Source organism: Leptonychotes weddellii, chromosome 10 (assembly GCF_054177405.1).
Source record: "Leptonychotes weddellii isolate Sample4059 chromosome 10, ASM5417740v2, whole genome shotgun sequence".
Lineage (NCBI taxonomy): Eukaryota > Metazoa > Chordata > Mammalia > Carnivora > Phocidae > Leptonychotes > Leptonychotes weddellii.
In genome coordinates this window covers 27,874,733-27,890,999 of record NC_138378.1, presented here as the reverse complement: position 1 = coordinate 27,890,999, position 16,267 = coordinate 27,874,733, and the positions used below count along the sequence as shown (strand labels likewise).

At 46.8% G+C, this 16,267-nt stretch overlaps 1 protein-coding gene across 1 annotated transcript in view; it reads right to left on the bottom strand.

Annotated features, from left to right (window-relative positions):
* Window positions 1-203: 203 nt before the first annotated feature.
* The window catches only part of CDS2 (CDP-diacylglycerol synthase 2), a 29,695-nt gene continuing 13,631 nt past the window's right edge, over window positions 204-16,267 (bottom strand). Inside the window, exons 6-13 of the mRNA XM_081833198.1 lie at window positions 16,150-16,208; window positions 15,021-15,103; window positions 12,996-13,083; window positions 12,410-12,478; window positions 11,345-11,497; window positions 9,460-9,579; window positions 8,194-8,297; window positions 204-7,938 (exon numbers count right to left, since the gene is read on the bottom strand). Of these exons, the coding sequence (XP_081689324.1) occupies window positions 7,806-7,938; window positions 8,194-8,297; window positions 9,460-9,579; window positions 11,345-11,497; window positions 12,410-12,478; window positions 12,996-13,083; window positions 15,021-15,103; window positions 16,150-16,208 (809 nt within the window). The 3' untranslated portion in view covers window positions 204-7,805. The remainder of the gene's footprint in view (window positions 7,939-8,193; window positions 8,298-9,459; window positions 9,580-11,344; window positions 11,498-12,409; window positions 12,479-12,995; window positions 13,084-15,020; window positions 15,104-16,149; window positions 16,209-16,267) is intronic.

Sequence of the window (16,267 nt, the reverse complement as noted above, 5' to 3'; positions counted from 1 at the left end):
GAGGAAGAGTTAGGGAAGCAAGAGGAAAGCCAAGAGAGTAGGTCACGAAGGCCAAGGGCAGAGTGTCTCTAGAAGCAGGCAGTGGTCGGCAGCATTCTGGGAAAGGATGCTGGTTCCACACAAACCCCCCTTCTCAAGCCAAGTCCATATGCACCCATGGCCTTCAAAAGGCACTCCTCCCCCAGCAGAGACCATAAGCAATACAGAATTTAATAGACGTTTATTTGTGTAACAGGAACATTCAGGTATATAAATAAGGTAAATATTTCCCAGTGTACAATACAGGATGTTCTGGAACTGCGCTGAAAAAGAATCTACATGTATTGTTCAACACAGACCAGACAGCGCACACAGAAAGGTCAGCTGTGGCTAATACACGTGGACTCCGTGAACCCCCATGTCAGCTAAAGGGCACAGCAACACACATGGACACACAGCTATCTGGGGAGGCCCGACGGACTGTCCAGTGAGCTCAACACACACCCAAGAGCTGCTCCAAGGTCACCCGTGTCTGAGGGCCAGAAACCGAATGTCAGTACCCGGCTTATCCGTGTGAGACTACTGAATCGCACCACACAAGGGGAGGGGCAGAGAAACTGACCTTGAGGGGGCAGGGTCCATCCAGGCTAACCTCTGAGTGACAGACACAGGCGGTGATCGGCCCCAGGTGACTGCCTCACACTCCCCAAACTCCCCAATGGGGCAGGGAGGCCATTTCTGTGTGGGGGAAGCTTTCCCATTAAACAGATCCTCAGAGCACACAGACTTGAGCAGGTCCACAGCTGCGCCCAACTCACCCAACAAGCACAGAGCTCCCAGGGCTCCAACAGAGGGGCCTCTTACCTCGCCCACTTTGGTTTTCCCCTCCTCTTTTGGAAAGTATTAAACACCAATAAAAATAAAAATTTGGTATCAGCATCAGCTCCAGAAGATAGTCCATAATCCATGAGCTTTGAATCTTCCTGGATGGGCTTCTGAGCTCTGTTTCTGGTCCCCACACCCCCAAAACACAGGGCTGGCCTCTGTCTGTCTGTCCTCAGCTGCAGGACTCCTGGCTTCTCCTTTGCCCTCGAGGCTCCTTGGCAGTCTTCTGGCTGGACAACAACACATCTCTGCATCCTGTCCTGACTTGTTCTCTTGGCTCCAAGTCCTTTGGTTTTATTGGCCCTGATGTCTGCTCAGCTCTTTCCCTTTCTAGCCAGTTCCCAGACACCCAGCTGTAGCAATATGACGCTCTGTGTATGAAAACGAAGCAGCACGCGAAGGACACTCTTAGAAAAACATGTATATACATTCTGCCCACTAGAAAATATTCTTAACTCCTTTCCTATTCTGGTGTTTCTAGGCACCAAGGCAGCAAGCCCAGTCCATGAACCAAATGGAGGTGAGAACCAGACGTGTTCCAGGAGCCAAGGACAAAAACAGCAATGGGGATAATAAGAGAGACACAAGTTCACTTGGAACAGAATCACCAGGCGGCTGAGCCCATCTAAACCCTTGAGCGCTACATAAAGGTTAAGGCTGCAAGGAGGCAGGCCCTGCCCAATGCCTGGGAGACTGACACAGGGGCATCGTCAGCCCGATGACCAGATGGCCCTTGTCCCCAGTTGAGAGCTCACTTCTCTACAGGCAGAAAACAGCCTGGGTCCGTCAGATGCAAGAGTAAAGGGAACAAGTGCCAGGCCTGGCAAACGCGGGTCCAGAAGGGCATGAGGGCAGGCCAGGATCAGCCTGCTACAGCAGCTGCTTACCGAACTCTTCCCCGACCTTCTCCTCCTGATTCCTGTCATAGTCAGTACTTCACTATTTAACTGAAGGAGAGAGACCATTCTTGAAACACAATGGGCCTTTGAGTCTGGTTTTCATTCCCCAGCAACACCCAGGAAACAGTCCATGGTCATTCGGTAGTCGTTATCATTAGCCCACTGGCTTGAGAATTTCAGGGATTCTCTGTCAACAAGATTCCTCCAAAGCAAAGAATCCTCCACCGCACACCCATGCCCTCCCCAAGTCCCCATCTCCGTTTGGAAAACTAAGTGAAAGACTTTTCACACAATCCAGTGCCTGTTCTCCCTTCATTCATCACACACCCATTTGATCCTTTGACCTTGATTCTAGCTAGCCCAGACTCCAACAGAAACACCCCACACCATCTATCCTCAAGAGGTCACCTGCTTCTAGCCCATTAATGCTTGTAAGAAAGCACGAAACACAAGGCCCCTGACTGGCTATGTTGTGAGGGTGTGGGCAGGGCTTTTAGGCTTTCTGTCAGTACTATGATCTGCCACACAGAAGGTTTGTTTTTTCCGCCACTGCGAGGTCCCCCCATACAGGGAACGGCTGCCGACCGCTGAGCTGTGTGCAAAGAGCATAGTCCTTGGGCAGAGGAAAATGGGGTCCAGAGCGAGTCACAGGCCCTCCCCTCTCATGGAGTGGAGGCACCCATCAGGCAAGAGGTAAGGGCCTCCTTCTCCAAGGAAAGCCCAGACCAGGAGCAACAGGAAGTGGGCAAGACCTCAAGGAAACCATTCCAACTAAGAGTGGAGAATTTCTGACCATCCATTTAGAAGGCCAGCCTGACAAAAGGAAGGAAAAGTATGACGCACCCAGCTGCTGTAGGTGGGTGTTAAAGGTTGGATGGCCTCTCTCAAAATCTTCTGGACTGTGAACACCCAGGCTGTGTGCAGGGCAGGTGACAGTGCAGTGACTAAGAACCCAGTCTCTGGCATCACACCAACTTGGGTTCAAATTACTGAGTTTGACAAAAGTAACTACCATTTACTGAGCGCTTCCTATGTGCCAGACACTGTGCTAAATGCTTACATGCGTTATCTCATAAAATCCTCACAACAATCCCGGGAGGGAGGTGCTACTCTCAGACCCCACCAGGTTGGAGTTACGCCTAGTAACCTGCCCAAACCTAGGGTCATCTGAGCCCTAAGTCTATCTCCTTAACCACCGAGATCAGCCTGTCATGGTGCCTCAGTTTCCTTATCTATAAAATGGGGGTAATAATACCTAATCAAAGGTTGTTTTCTGGATTAAAGGGGATAATGTATGTAAACCCTTAACACTATACCTGGCACATATTAAGCACTATGACTATTATTGCAATTATTATTAATGAACACACCGCTGGCATCTTATTGGCTCAAGAACAAAAAGGAGCCTCGGCAGATAGGCATTTGGTGGAGACAGGGAGGAGATGGGACAGGGTCTTCAAATGGCCAATAGATTTGAAACCCACTGGCCATAAAATCCTAGATGCCACATATTCTGCCCCCTGGTCTCATAAATCACCTACATGTTCTACAAACCCCAACACTTCAGTATCTGAAGTATACCTCCCAAACTGCCCTCACAGCTGTGATCTCTTTACCCTTGAAAACACAGTCCACATACAAACAGGTCAAAGTCTCAATCAGGAGACAACCCCAGGTAAGAATAGCCTCTACCCAGCTGAGAGCCCAGGTAAGTAAGGTCACTGCTGTGTGACGTGAAAGGGGGAGTGGCAGGGCAGAGCCAGGAGGAACAGAAAGACAGGGTCACTGTCCGGTGGAACAAGCAGTCAGCAGCTGGAACTGTTCCTCGCTGAGAAGAGGGCCACCCTCTGCAAGGATGTGGGTGAGCAGAGTCCAGGACCAAGAGGAGGTGGGCCTAGAAGAGACCTTCCCTCATCATCACTTGGTCCAAAGAGCAGCACCTTCTACACATCAGGCCATCAGGTCTTAACCCAACAAGGGAAACCAAGTCCAGCAGTGGGAGTGGCAAATGTCTTCAAAAACTGGAAACTTGGGCAACTGGGTGGAGAGCGATCAAGGGAAGAAGTTCGTTTTGACCAAGAAAGGACAGGATAATGAAACTCTGCCCAAGAGTTAGCCCCTCTCCACAGGAAGCTGCTGGTTTGTTCCAGCTGCTCCTTCAGAGCCCCTGCTACAGACAAGCACCGTGAGTCTGCCCACGGTTTACCGTCTGGTGATGTCTAGACATCCACCTGGACATCCTCCTCTTAGCCCTTCCTCCCCTCCCTAACTTTGGAAGAACAGGAACCCTGGGTCCAAGTGAAACCACCCGCCTCCTCACTCAATGCTACTCAGCACATCCTCACAACGGGAAAGGAAGGTGGGCACAGAGTTAGTCTGAAAGACCGAGATGGTGCCGAAGATATTATGGACACAGGAAGAGGTTCCAGAAATGATGGATCACATCTGGTAGAGTAATGAAAAGCTACTTGCTTAGAAATTGACCTAGGGCAGACTCCTTACAGAGCAAGGCCATTGCTGAGTTCTCTGAGCAGTGACGCACTTTGCCCTGAGTCCTTCACACCCTCTGCTGCCCAGCCCCATCAACATCAGGGGTGCCTCTGAGCCTGCTGGGGACTCACGGACACTTTGAAGATCTGAACTCCAGGATCCATTCAGATCAGCCTCTAGCCAACTCAGCAACTAGCTTAGACTCAATCAGGGTCTGTTTAATTTCCTTTAAAATAGAGTATGCAGGAAGATTCCAAAAATATAAGTCAAGTTACAGGAGAAGAAGCCCAGTGGGAAAAAAATAAATACCATGAAAACGGCTCCAAAGTCCACTTGTGTAAGATGAAATGTTACATTTCACCCCTTCTAAAAGTGAAAGAGACACTAACTTCAGACATACATTATAGAACTAGAAATAAAGAATATAATAAACACTAAGAGTAAATACATTTTAAATATAATTATACTGTAGCTACTAATATGCTCAGAATATGAAACAGGCAAAAAATAATAAACACAAACAAGACCCAGGCTGCCTTAGGGCATTTCACTCTCAGAAGCAAAGCATACATGTGTACTTTGTCAACGCTGAGGATGGTTAAGGGGGTGGCAAGCGCTTGTAAGGGGAAAAGACTCAGGTGTTCTGTGAGCAGTCATGAGGGCTCCCCAGGGAGGATGCTCAGGCCCAGCCCTCTACAGACGTTCCCTGGTTTCCATGACACCCTTGCTCATCGGCTCCCCCTGTAAACTCCAACCTGGTGCACAGGTGGGCCGTCCTCGGCCTGAGGACTGGATGCTGCGAATTCCCGGCACACTTAACACCACTTTCACAAAAGCAAGTGGGGCTAGGGATGATCCCTGTCTTGGCGAGCAGAGTGCAAGGTAGAGTGAGGCTTGCCTCTCCCACGTGACCCTGGGGAAGCGCTTTCGCTGCTCTGGCCCTCAGCGTCCTCATGTCCTCACCGGTAAGGTGCTCAGGACTCCTGCCTGAGGCACCTCAGAAGGCCACTGTGAGAAAGGAGAAGAATCAGAGCAGAAAACAAGTCTCTAAACCAGGACTGCATGATATTTATGATGCAAAAACAAGTGGCAAACATCAAACCATGTGTAGAAGGGAGAAACTGAAGTCACAACAAGGGAGAGCACACAGTTTGTCACATTTTATTTCTCACACACACAAAAATGGATCTGAAGCAAGTTATGCCATTCATGAAGATCTGCACAGGGGTATGTTAAAACAGTCTCTTGCATCTTGTCTGTGTGGTGAAATATCTCAATAAATGGGAGAAAGAAAAACACTGTGTGTAGATAGAGACATGAGGTGGCTTTATTTGCCTGGCTACTAGGCTAGGAAATTCCTCTTCCTTGACCAAAAAGCAAGTGGGGAAAATAGAAGATAAAACCCAAGCTGACCCTCTGGACTTCTTGCTTAGAGCTCTAGTGAGCATCCAGCTTCAGTCTCCCAGGACCCCAGAGCTCCCCTCGGCGACCACTTCCACAAAGGATTGTGCCAGGCACGCCGATCCCAAAGACAGCCTTATTCAAGGGCTGCTGAGCCCCACCATCAAGGCCTTCACTGTATGCCCAGAATAAGGCAACAGAGACAACCCCTCCTGTCTCTGGTTTCAGCAACCAAGTCCATTCTTCAATGTGAAAACTAGATGTGTTACTAATGACCTCCATTGTTTTAAGATTTGTTGGTGAGATACTGAGTCATCTCAAGGACAAGCATTTAGAAACGGCCTGAAAGCTCTTGCTGTTTGGGTGCCCAGGACATGACTCGATACTGGAATTAGGGGAGCACTCAGAAAACAAGGACCCAGAGAGGGATGTGTCCTGTGCCCAGGGTCACACAGCCAGAATGGAAACACCACGCAAAAACACATTTTGTTTTTAAGGGGCCCTCAGCCCTGAACCAGAAAAGCCACACGCTGAAACGGAAGTACAAGCTCAGGGGGGAGAAGATGCGTCAGTGCTGCACAGGTGGGGCGAGCCACGCAGGGACCGTGAGCGGCCACGTCGAGGGGCCTGCCACCCTGCGCCGGACATGGCAGTGAGCTGAGCTGACTGTGAGCTTTCAGGGAAGCAGGACGGCTGACTTAAACAGAAACAGAATGAACCAGGATCAGACCAAGGTGCTGAAGCAGGTCACCGCACCCTCATTTGGCAAGGAGAATCACCATGGCACGGGATAACTGAACGCCTCTGGGCACCAGGTTCTCTCTCCTATCCTCCCTTGCTTGTTGTCCTGACAAAGAACTTGTCTCCCCAAAGTCAACCTCACTCCTATTATCAGGCAGGGGGGGGAGGTGGGGGGGATATCACAGTGTAAAAAGAAAAAAGGTCCCTTCAATAAAATGCAATCTACATTTAAACCGGTCACATTATACATATATATATAAATGTGCATGTAATCTTCAGAATAGTCACACCTCTAATAGGGTTAGGTTTCCAGAGTTGTAAGCAGGATTTTGTGGTTTCAGTGAAGAAGTCATGGTACAACTGAAATCACTGCAAGAAGTAAGTGATTTTTAAAACACACACACACATACACACCTGCCTTAAGAGTAGTATATACCCAACACAGCAGCTACAAGGGTGGTCGGTCAGGCAAAGGGTGCATGAACAAGAAGCCCCCTGCTCCCTGCCTAACAGGAGGGCCCCCCAGAAGGATTCAGCAGCAACAAGTCTACAGCACAAACATGAACGGCATCGTCCCTGAAAAGACAGTTAGCTGGACTGCCCAAGAGGAGCCACTTGAGCCGACAACCTGCGGGAAAGGGCTCGTAACAGTACATTCCATTGCATACACTTGAAATAGTACAGTGTATTTTTTCAGACTATTATAAATAATTTCTCGTGCTTCCTGAAAAAAAATACTGAAGCCTTCTTTCAGTCTGTGACGAAGTAAGGTGAACCCATATCATAAAGCAGAGCTCACGATCCACAGGACTTTGTGGGTAGCACGTTTACCTAATTAATCAGCCTTTGTCCCTCCAGCCTACAGAAGGCAACTGTCCCATCGCTCCAGGGCAGGGATTCTCGAGAAGCCCAGGTGAAAGCTCTCCAGTAGCAAAGACATCCAAGCCGTGCACTTCTTCCCAGCTGGGGCGGGGGGGTGGGGGGGGATTGTCAGCTACAAAGACAGGCCAGGGGGTGCCCCTGAACTGGTCAGCCACAGATGGACATCCACTCTCTTAGCGAGCCCAGCAACAGAAACTCTAGCTTGAGAGTAAGAAGAACCAAGCAGATGTACCCCAGTTGGGCAACACTGTCTTCCAGGTTAAAACTTTTGTTTAAAAAACCCAATGGTCTGATCCCCGTGACTTCTTTCCAACTCAAAGCTGTAGCTTACCCACAACCCAAATCATAAGCACATAGACTGTATATACAGATTGTTTTGAAAACCCACAAATAAAAAACACTCTACAAAAAAAAAAAACAAAAAACAGTGAGTTGAAGCCTTGTCGTTGACTGAGTCACACCAGTGGGGCTTTGCCTTGAAGCCCAGCCCTCGCTCCGTTTGCTCCTGCTGTCTCGGCCCTGGGGCCCCTACTCATCCTCTGTGGTGGCTGTCAGCATCCCCTTGTCGGCCAGGTGAGATCTGAGTGTGTTGAAGATGTGCAGCTGTTGATCTGGACGCAAGGTCAGGAACTGCTGAATCAGCTTGCTTGGGTTGGGGCCCCTGGAAGAGAATGTGAGGAAACAGCGCTGAGCGGGGACCCAGCAGCTTCTAGGGCCTGATTATCCAAATGGCTACTGTTCCCTCTTCCCTACGCGTGGAGGGCTGGGGGACCCTCAGAGAATCCAGACAGAGTAGCAACTGAAAACCATACTCATGTTTGGGATGCTTTTCACTCCCACTGATATGTAGCTAAAATCTAGAATTTCACCACATTTAAAATTCCACCAACTTGGTTCAGATGGAAAGGCACTGTACCTGATAAAACTGGCAATGTACACGTTGACAAAGGTGGCCATCAGGTACTGGCAGTCAAAGCGATCCATGATGCCTCCGTGGCCAGGAATGGTGTTGGCAAAGTCCTGTTAGAGGCAGGGGCAGGGCTGGTGAGCCCGGGCCAGGCCAACCCCAAACCCTGGACTATGGTCCCACCTCAGGGCCCAGCTACTGTCCTGAGTAGCTAAGGGCTACAGAAAGTAAGTATTGGTTCAAATGCCGAGGGTATAATAGGACACCATCTTATGATAAAATTATTCTTCTGAAGAAAGATACAAGATGTATGAACAATAAACTGAAAATCCAACTACAGTTGACCCTTGAACAACAGAGTTTGAACTGTACGGGTCCACATATCCATGAATTTTTTTCAGTAAATACAGTACAGTGATGTAAATGTATTTTCTTTCTAATTTTCTTAATCACATTTTTTCCCTCTAGCTTATTTTATCGTAAGAATACAGTCTATCATATGTATAATATACAAAATATGTGTTAATCAACTGTTTGTTACCAGTAATTCTTCCAGTCAACAGTTATACGTGAATTTTCTACTGCATGGGAGGACGGGGGCAGGGGGAAGGGATCAGTGCATTGTTCAAGGGTCAACTATACTGAATTTTCTTGGAAACAATGTTGTTATTGTTGTTTTTTAGAGAGACACAGAGAGAGAGAGAGAACGCACATGTGATGGGGTGGGGGGGGAGCGGAGGAGCAGAGAGAGAGAGAGAATCTTAAGCAGGCTCCATGCCCAGTGCTGAGACTGATGTGGGGCTTGATCTCAGGACTCTGAGATCATGACCTGAGCTGAAATCAAGAGTTGGACGTTTGGGGCGCCTGGGTGGCTCAGTCGTTAAGCGTCTGCCTTCGGCTCAGGTCATGATCCCAGGGTCCTGGGATCAAGCCCCGCATCAGGCTCCCTGCTCCGCGGGAAGAATGCTTCTCCCTCTCCCACTCCCCCTGCTTGTGTTCCCTCTCTCGCTGTGTCTCTCTCTGTCAAATAAATAAATAAAATCTTAAAAAAAAAAAAAAGAGTTGGACGCTTAACAGACTGAGCCACCCAGGTGCCCCAGAAACAATGTACTTTAAATTAACCAGCCTAAATACCCCCCATGGGTGAAGAAGAGCACGCATTAATAGTCAGGGTTTATAGCTTGGTATTTTGAAGGAGGTGGTAGCTGAAGGCGTGGGACAGGAGGAGACCAGGCTGGGAGACAATGAGAGGAACAGAAAAGAGTGTTTTCCTACTTTGATTTTAAAGGCTCGTTTGAATCCACTTGCAAAGAACCCTCCAAAGGGGCCGATGAGCGAGGCGAACGTGGAGAGGGCGATGCTGTGAATCTGGAAGGGGTACATCCAGACTGTTGTCTGAGAAGAATAAATGAAATCAGTCAAGATGCCTTGTTAACATAAATAACTCTTTATGAAATGAACTCTATTTTCCCTCCAAAAACAAAATCAGTAAGAAAACTGGATTTGAAAGAAAAAGAAAAAAAGAAAACAGGATTTTGTTTGTAAATCTCTAATGCATTTAATAGAGGACATTCAGTATTACGCATTCAGTCTGTCGCAATATGATGTTTTAGTTGACGTATGTGGAGAAAATCCAGCCTTACATAAATTAAGTGGCTGAAAAAAGGAAGAGTATTTTAGCAACCTCTTTTCAGATAATTATGAGTATTCTTCTCTGACACTACACCAGAACTTGACAAGTGGTAGTTTCTTAAAAATTTGGTGCAGTGTGGAATTTGAGATCCTATGAATGAACTTTTTGTGCTCTTAACATTAAAATCCGTTGGTGTATCTTGCACTTTGAATGGCTCTTTGACCCACACCTGACAGGTGTTAACATCATGCACTGGCCATTTAGAAAATGATGGTTCACCAAGTTATCTAAGTCTTCCAAGTGTAGACACAGTTTGCTATTACAATGTCAAAACATCCTATGTTAAAATCATCATATGTTAGGGGCGCCTGGGTGGCTCAGTCGTTAAGCGTCTGCCTTCGGCTCAGGTCATGATCCTAGGGTCCTGGGATCGAGCCCCGCATCGGGCTCTCTGCTCCGCGGGAAGCCTGCTTCTCCCTCTCCCATTCCCCCTGCTTGTATTCCCTCTCTCGCTGTGTCTCTCTCTGTCAAATAAATAAATAAAATCTTTAAAAAAAAAAAAAATCATCATATGTTAAAATCACTATAAAAATCACACAAAAAAAATCACTGCAGCTCTCATCCACAAAGCTTTGAAGTATTAGGAAGCTGTCAAGCTCCAGTGGCAGGTATACGCTTTCCAAAATACTAATTTTCACTTGGAAGCCAAATTCTATCATCGGTAACAATCACTGTCAGGTGTTTTCCTTGAAGTGACAGGCTCACTTCGTTTCTTTTCAAGAAAACTGTTTGTCAAATAGAGAAGGCTGAAAAACTATAGTTTGTCAGTTCTTTTCAAGTAAAAAGTACGTCCCTATAAAAAAGCAGCGAGCTCAGCTCCTAACTCAAATAGGTGCGCACGCGCTTTCCCTTCGGTGAGCACTGGACTTCTGTATCTGGCAGAAATGTTCTAGGCACACTTTCCATTTGGGTACACAAGAGTACAGACAGATATGTATTCAAGGGTCAGGATTTAGTAAAATGAATCACGTTACAGTTTCATCAAAGACACTCTCGAGAGGAGCTGGCTTATTCTTACCGCAAGTGCGTGGCATGAAGAATCCCATGACTGAGTCCAGTTTGCTGCCACAGCCCTCCCTCACACTAGAGCATCAGCGAGCTTACCCACCACGGCTTTTGCACCATTCACGGCAAATGTCAACAAAGTCAAAAAAGCCAAATAATGTCATTGTATTCTGATGAAAGTAACTGTGACCTCACAGTCCCCCTGCAAGGATCTCAGGGTTCCCCAGGGACCTGGGGAGCAGAGTTTGAGACCCACCGGTCTAAAGGAACCTCAGTGAGATGAAAGGTCTCCCTCTGCCCTCACCCTTACCTGACTTGAACAAGTCTCCTCTATCCTGGGGCCCGCGCATTGTGGAGGGAGGAAGCTAGGTTTTTTTGAGGGAGTGGCAGCGGTGGAGAGAGGGTTCTCTCTGTAGTCACTACCTAACCAGGGGTAGCTTGCCCAACGTGAGCGGCACATACCAAGCCAATGACCGACTGGATCACCTCAGGGATGTTGTACTCCTGCAAACGAAAGAGGTCCGAGGGCTCACAGTCCACAGTGAAGCTGTTGGTGTCATTGTTGTATTCCACGGGGCAGACAAAGCATCTGTACCCGGACATCACATAGGACAGCTGAGGACGAAGAGCAGAGTCGGGCAGAAGAGACAAGTCCCAGCCAGCCTGCCCCAAGCGGCACCCATGGGGTTCGGCTGGGTCCCTCACAGTGCCTAGCACCCTGCTAACTGCGAGCTGGGCACTAAATGAGAGGTTCATGTTTCCCTACATGAGTATTTTGCCTGAATTTGGAAAAGGATTTAAAAAGAGGTTCATGGCCTGCTGAGGCTTTACACAGAGTTGCCCAAACACCCAGGTCGAAATCCAGGAAAGACCTGAAGGAATTTGGGCAAAGAACTACAAGAAGATTTTTCCCATTTAGGGGAGCTACGGTCCCTTCTTCTCAGGACCTCTTAATTTCAGGAAGTGGTACAGTGAGAGACAGCCAGCCTGGAGGAAGAAGGTGGAAGAGCAATGAAGGAAGGGTATCAGTACTGGAGGACGGCTGGACACCCCTGAAAAAGGAGAGGCTGGCCGGATGGTCAGAAGCAGGGAATGCTCCAGAAAGGGCGGGAAGATCATCCTCTTCCCACAGGGCACACATGGGAGACAACCTCGACCGGAGTGGCAGAGCTCACCTCATCTCCGACTCTCAGCTGCCAATCACTCAACCTTGAAATATCAAATGTGTGGACGAGAACGCTACCTGCTGAATGTCACCATGCCTTGGCATGAGGGGAGTGCAGGTGCACATGGCCCTGCTCCTCAGCCGCCAAGACCCTGTTGGAAACTGGCAGATCAAGGACAGCTGGCCCTGCCCGGGCCAATTACAGAGCATGCCATGCTCCTGCCCCTCAGGGGGGCAACGTTACCACTCAGCGGGACAGAGTCCTGGGCCTCAGGAAACAAGCTCTCTAGCCCTGGACAAGCTTTGAAGGGGGGTGTGAGGTCTCTGTCCACTCCCCCACGCAGCAGGGAACCACCACCTACCAGAAGGCCAAACACCACAGTAGCAAAGAAGCCCCCAATGAAGCCTTCCCAGGTCTTCTTCGGGGACAGCTATGGACAGAAAGCAAATTCTTAACAAGGGGCATTTTGACAACTGGCTTTGGGAACAATGATTACTTGTTTAAAACCTTCCTACTATTAAAAAAAAAAAAAAAGACCCACCTCATTCTGTTAACCTCTTCTTCTAAAACAACCCCGTGCTTGGTCTTCTTGTTCCTGGCCTGATACCCTTCAGTTTCCATTCTGTCCCAATTAGTCATTCAAATAGTTTAATTATATTATAAAATAGAATACTAATTAAATGACAACACTCAAATTCAGATTGAGCCCCCAAAATGTGCCTATGTAGTCTATAAAGATATTTTCTCTGTCAGCTTTTTTTTTGTTTATGAATACTTGTCCTCCTTTGGCTTTTCTCTTAAAACTAAGTTATTGCCAGACTTTCTCCGGGATGACATAAAGACATTCACACAAGCTAGATACTTCTTCTGTCCCAAGCTGATCTACTTGTACGGAAAGCACCACCCTTCCCTCACAGTGATATTTCATGTTAGGGTGACCCATTTACCTTAATGAGTGGGGTCCGACCAAAGAAGAAGCCAAACATATAGGCCATAATGTCATTACAGATCACACAAGAGATGGGGACAATGAACCTAAGGAATAAACCAAAGTAAAAATCAACTCTCCCCAGATGACAATACCTCAGATGTCAACAAAACAATGCCATTCATCAATTCCAGTACCAAAATAACCCGTAAGTACTTGTTATCCATGAAGGAACAGGCTAGAAAGAAAGAAAATACCAGACAAGCCATACCTAGTACCTGGCACATAGCAGACATTCAAATCTTTACCGAATGGCTCCTGAATAAACGGAGGTGGGGTTCTACAAAATGCCATTTGTTCTTTTTTTGTTATAAAGAAATATATATGCACGTGGTAATACAAATTTGAACTGTAAAGAAGAGAAAGTTTTCCTTGTTTCCCTGTCCCTATCTCCATTCCACCAAAATAACTACCTTTACTCATTCCTATTTCATAATTTACCTACTTTTTTGGTGAATGGTTTATGACTAGCTCTCATGAGCACTCCCTCTCCCTAGGGCTATGCTGAGCGCAGAACCACAACCCACACAGCTAGCTATCTTGTTGACCCCCCAGCCCCCCACCCCTGCCTGCTGATCCCCACCATGAAAAAGGAGGCCATTTCCACACTTGTATCCTTCTGCTCTCCTCACTCTCCATCTCTGACCATCACTTTTTAAAAATGTCCTCTATTTAAAGTTCTGTATTTAACATAATATACATAAATCTCTGACTTCCTGACCCATCAACTGGAGGCAATATTTTCTGTCTGTTATGGGAGCATCTGCATCCTCCCAACCCCGCACATCATTTACTTGATCGAGACTTCTAGCACATATTCTCTGCTCTTCATATTTTCTACACCCACAATTAACCTAATCCTATAGTTTGAGCATGAAAACCAACAACCAGAGATTTTAATAAGATTCACTGTAGAGCCACGTGTCATGTTTGACCCTAAAGATAAGGACTTATCATGAGCCATTCCTTAGAATTACCTAACAAAAACTGAAAGAAAGGGAAAGATTGCGTAACTCCCCAGGCCATTATTATCATTGTTTTAAACGTAATAATGCCCAAGGCCAACATTTATATGAGCTAATCTCTGTCCTAAGCACTTAACATATATTTACTAATTTATTCCTCAGGAGGTGGGTATTACTATAGCCTCAGTCTGAGATCTGGGAACAGAGGCACAGTCTGGGGTCTTAAGCATAACACTTCAGTACCTCTTATATAAACTAGGATATGCCTTCACCTTTCACCAAGATCATCCAGCTTCCTCAGTCAGCCTGCTGATTTCCATAAATGCTGACAGATTTCCTGCTGAAACCATTGCATTTCTGGAATAAAATTTACTAAGTAATGGGTATATGGTTCTTTTGACACTTTGTCGGATTTTATTTGCTAATAGTTTATTTACAATGGTTTATCTGTAATCATTACAGAAAATCAGTTTAACATTCTTCTTTCTACCTCCCTAAGCTTATTAGCTTTAGTATGAAGGGGTAGATAAAACTCTGCTATTATCATTGGTTGTTTTTTCCCAGGTGTGGATTCTTTAGGCGATTTTTAAAGTTCTTCCACAGTTAGTGATCTTTTCAAGTTTTCTTCTTCATGACTTTTGGTAGTTTACGTTTTACCAGATCATGACATTTTCCTTTAGTTTTGCAAACCTGTTGCTATACAGCTGCATTGTCTTTCATTCTTTAATTATCCATGTACTTGTTAGTCTAGAACATCGATTCTCAAAGTATAAGTCCTGACCAGCAGCAGCATCACCTGGGAATGTACCAGAAATTCAAATTCTCATTACTGAGTCTACTGAAGCAGAAACTCATGAGTGAGGCCCAGTGATCTGTGTTGTAACCAGCCCTGCAGACGATTTTGATGTAGCTCAAGGTGAGAACCCCCGGCTTAGAAGGCAAGCAGGGGTTCTCAGTCTACCTGGACATGAGAAAACCCACAAAATAAAAGGGAAATCTCCCTCACTGACATCACTCACCAGATCATTCCTTCAAACAGGTTGTGGATAACGAGATGTGACTGAGTTACAACAATCAGTAATGTTACATGGGTCCAACCAAACTGCAAAAGAAGATCAAGAATACATTTGACCTGGGGCACCTGGGTGGCTCAGTTGGTTAAGCGTCTGCCTTCGGCTCAGGTCATGGTCCCAGAGTCCTGGGATTGAGCCCCACATCAGGCTCCCTGCTCAGCAGGAAGCCTGCTTCTCCCTCTCCCACTCCCCCTGCTTGTGTTCCCTCTCTTGCTGTGTCTCTCTCTGTCGAATAAATAAATAAAATCTTTAAAAAAAAATACATTTGACCTATCTGTTATACTGAAAGGAACTTCAAATAACAGCAATAACAAATAGAAAATTGCTAAAAACAAAACAAAACAAAAAAAAACACACCAAAAACAGAAAATATGTCTGCTTCTGTACCTCTCTTATTGGAAGTAAAAAGGTACAGAACAGGCATCTGGGATTAACTTTGTCCCCAGCTACAATTACCACCAAAAGTAGGGACCACAGGGCCCACTAGTGAGCAAGTCCCTCTACGCTCTGAAAGCCTCGCTACGTCTCATTTTCTCCATAAATGTTAATTGCGTGCTGGGGCACCTGGGTGGCTCAGTCCGTTAAGTGCCTGCCTTTGGCTCAGGTCATGATCTCAGGGTCCTGGGATCGAGCCCCACGTCGGGCTCCCTGCTCAGCGGGGAGTCTGCTTGTCCTTCTCCCTCTGTTCTTTCTCTCTCAAGTAAATAAAATCTTTAAAAAAAAAAATGTTACTTGAGTGCTTGGGACACTCAGTGAGGGGTTGTTTTCAAGTTGAGGGAGAGATGTAGCAGGTAGGATATCTGTGGGCATTGCCTGAAGCTTCACCTTGAGCCTTACTTGGAAGCCACCTTCATGTCCTAGTGGAGAGGTTGCTTGGGGTGTAAATTAAGTAAGAGTGATGCAGAGCCGCCGAACTTAAAATGGGGACACCCCTTCATGCTCTAGGTTTTATGCACACAAAACAGACCACATTCCAGAGTTTTGATTTGTCACAGAAAGCATAGAGGTCTGTTGAGTTTCTGCAGAGCTTCCCTTAAGCCAAGAATTCTGACACACACACATACATCTCGCTTACCATGTAGAACTGCAGTCGATAATGCTTCTTGACCAGACTCAGTACAAACATGCAGAATCCTGGTGTGAGGAGGAGAAAGGGCAAAATGAATCACACTCTGCATTATCTTTGTCCTAAT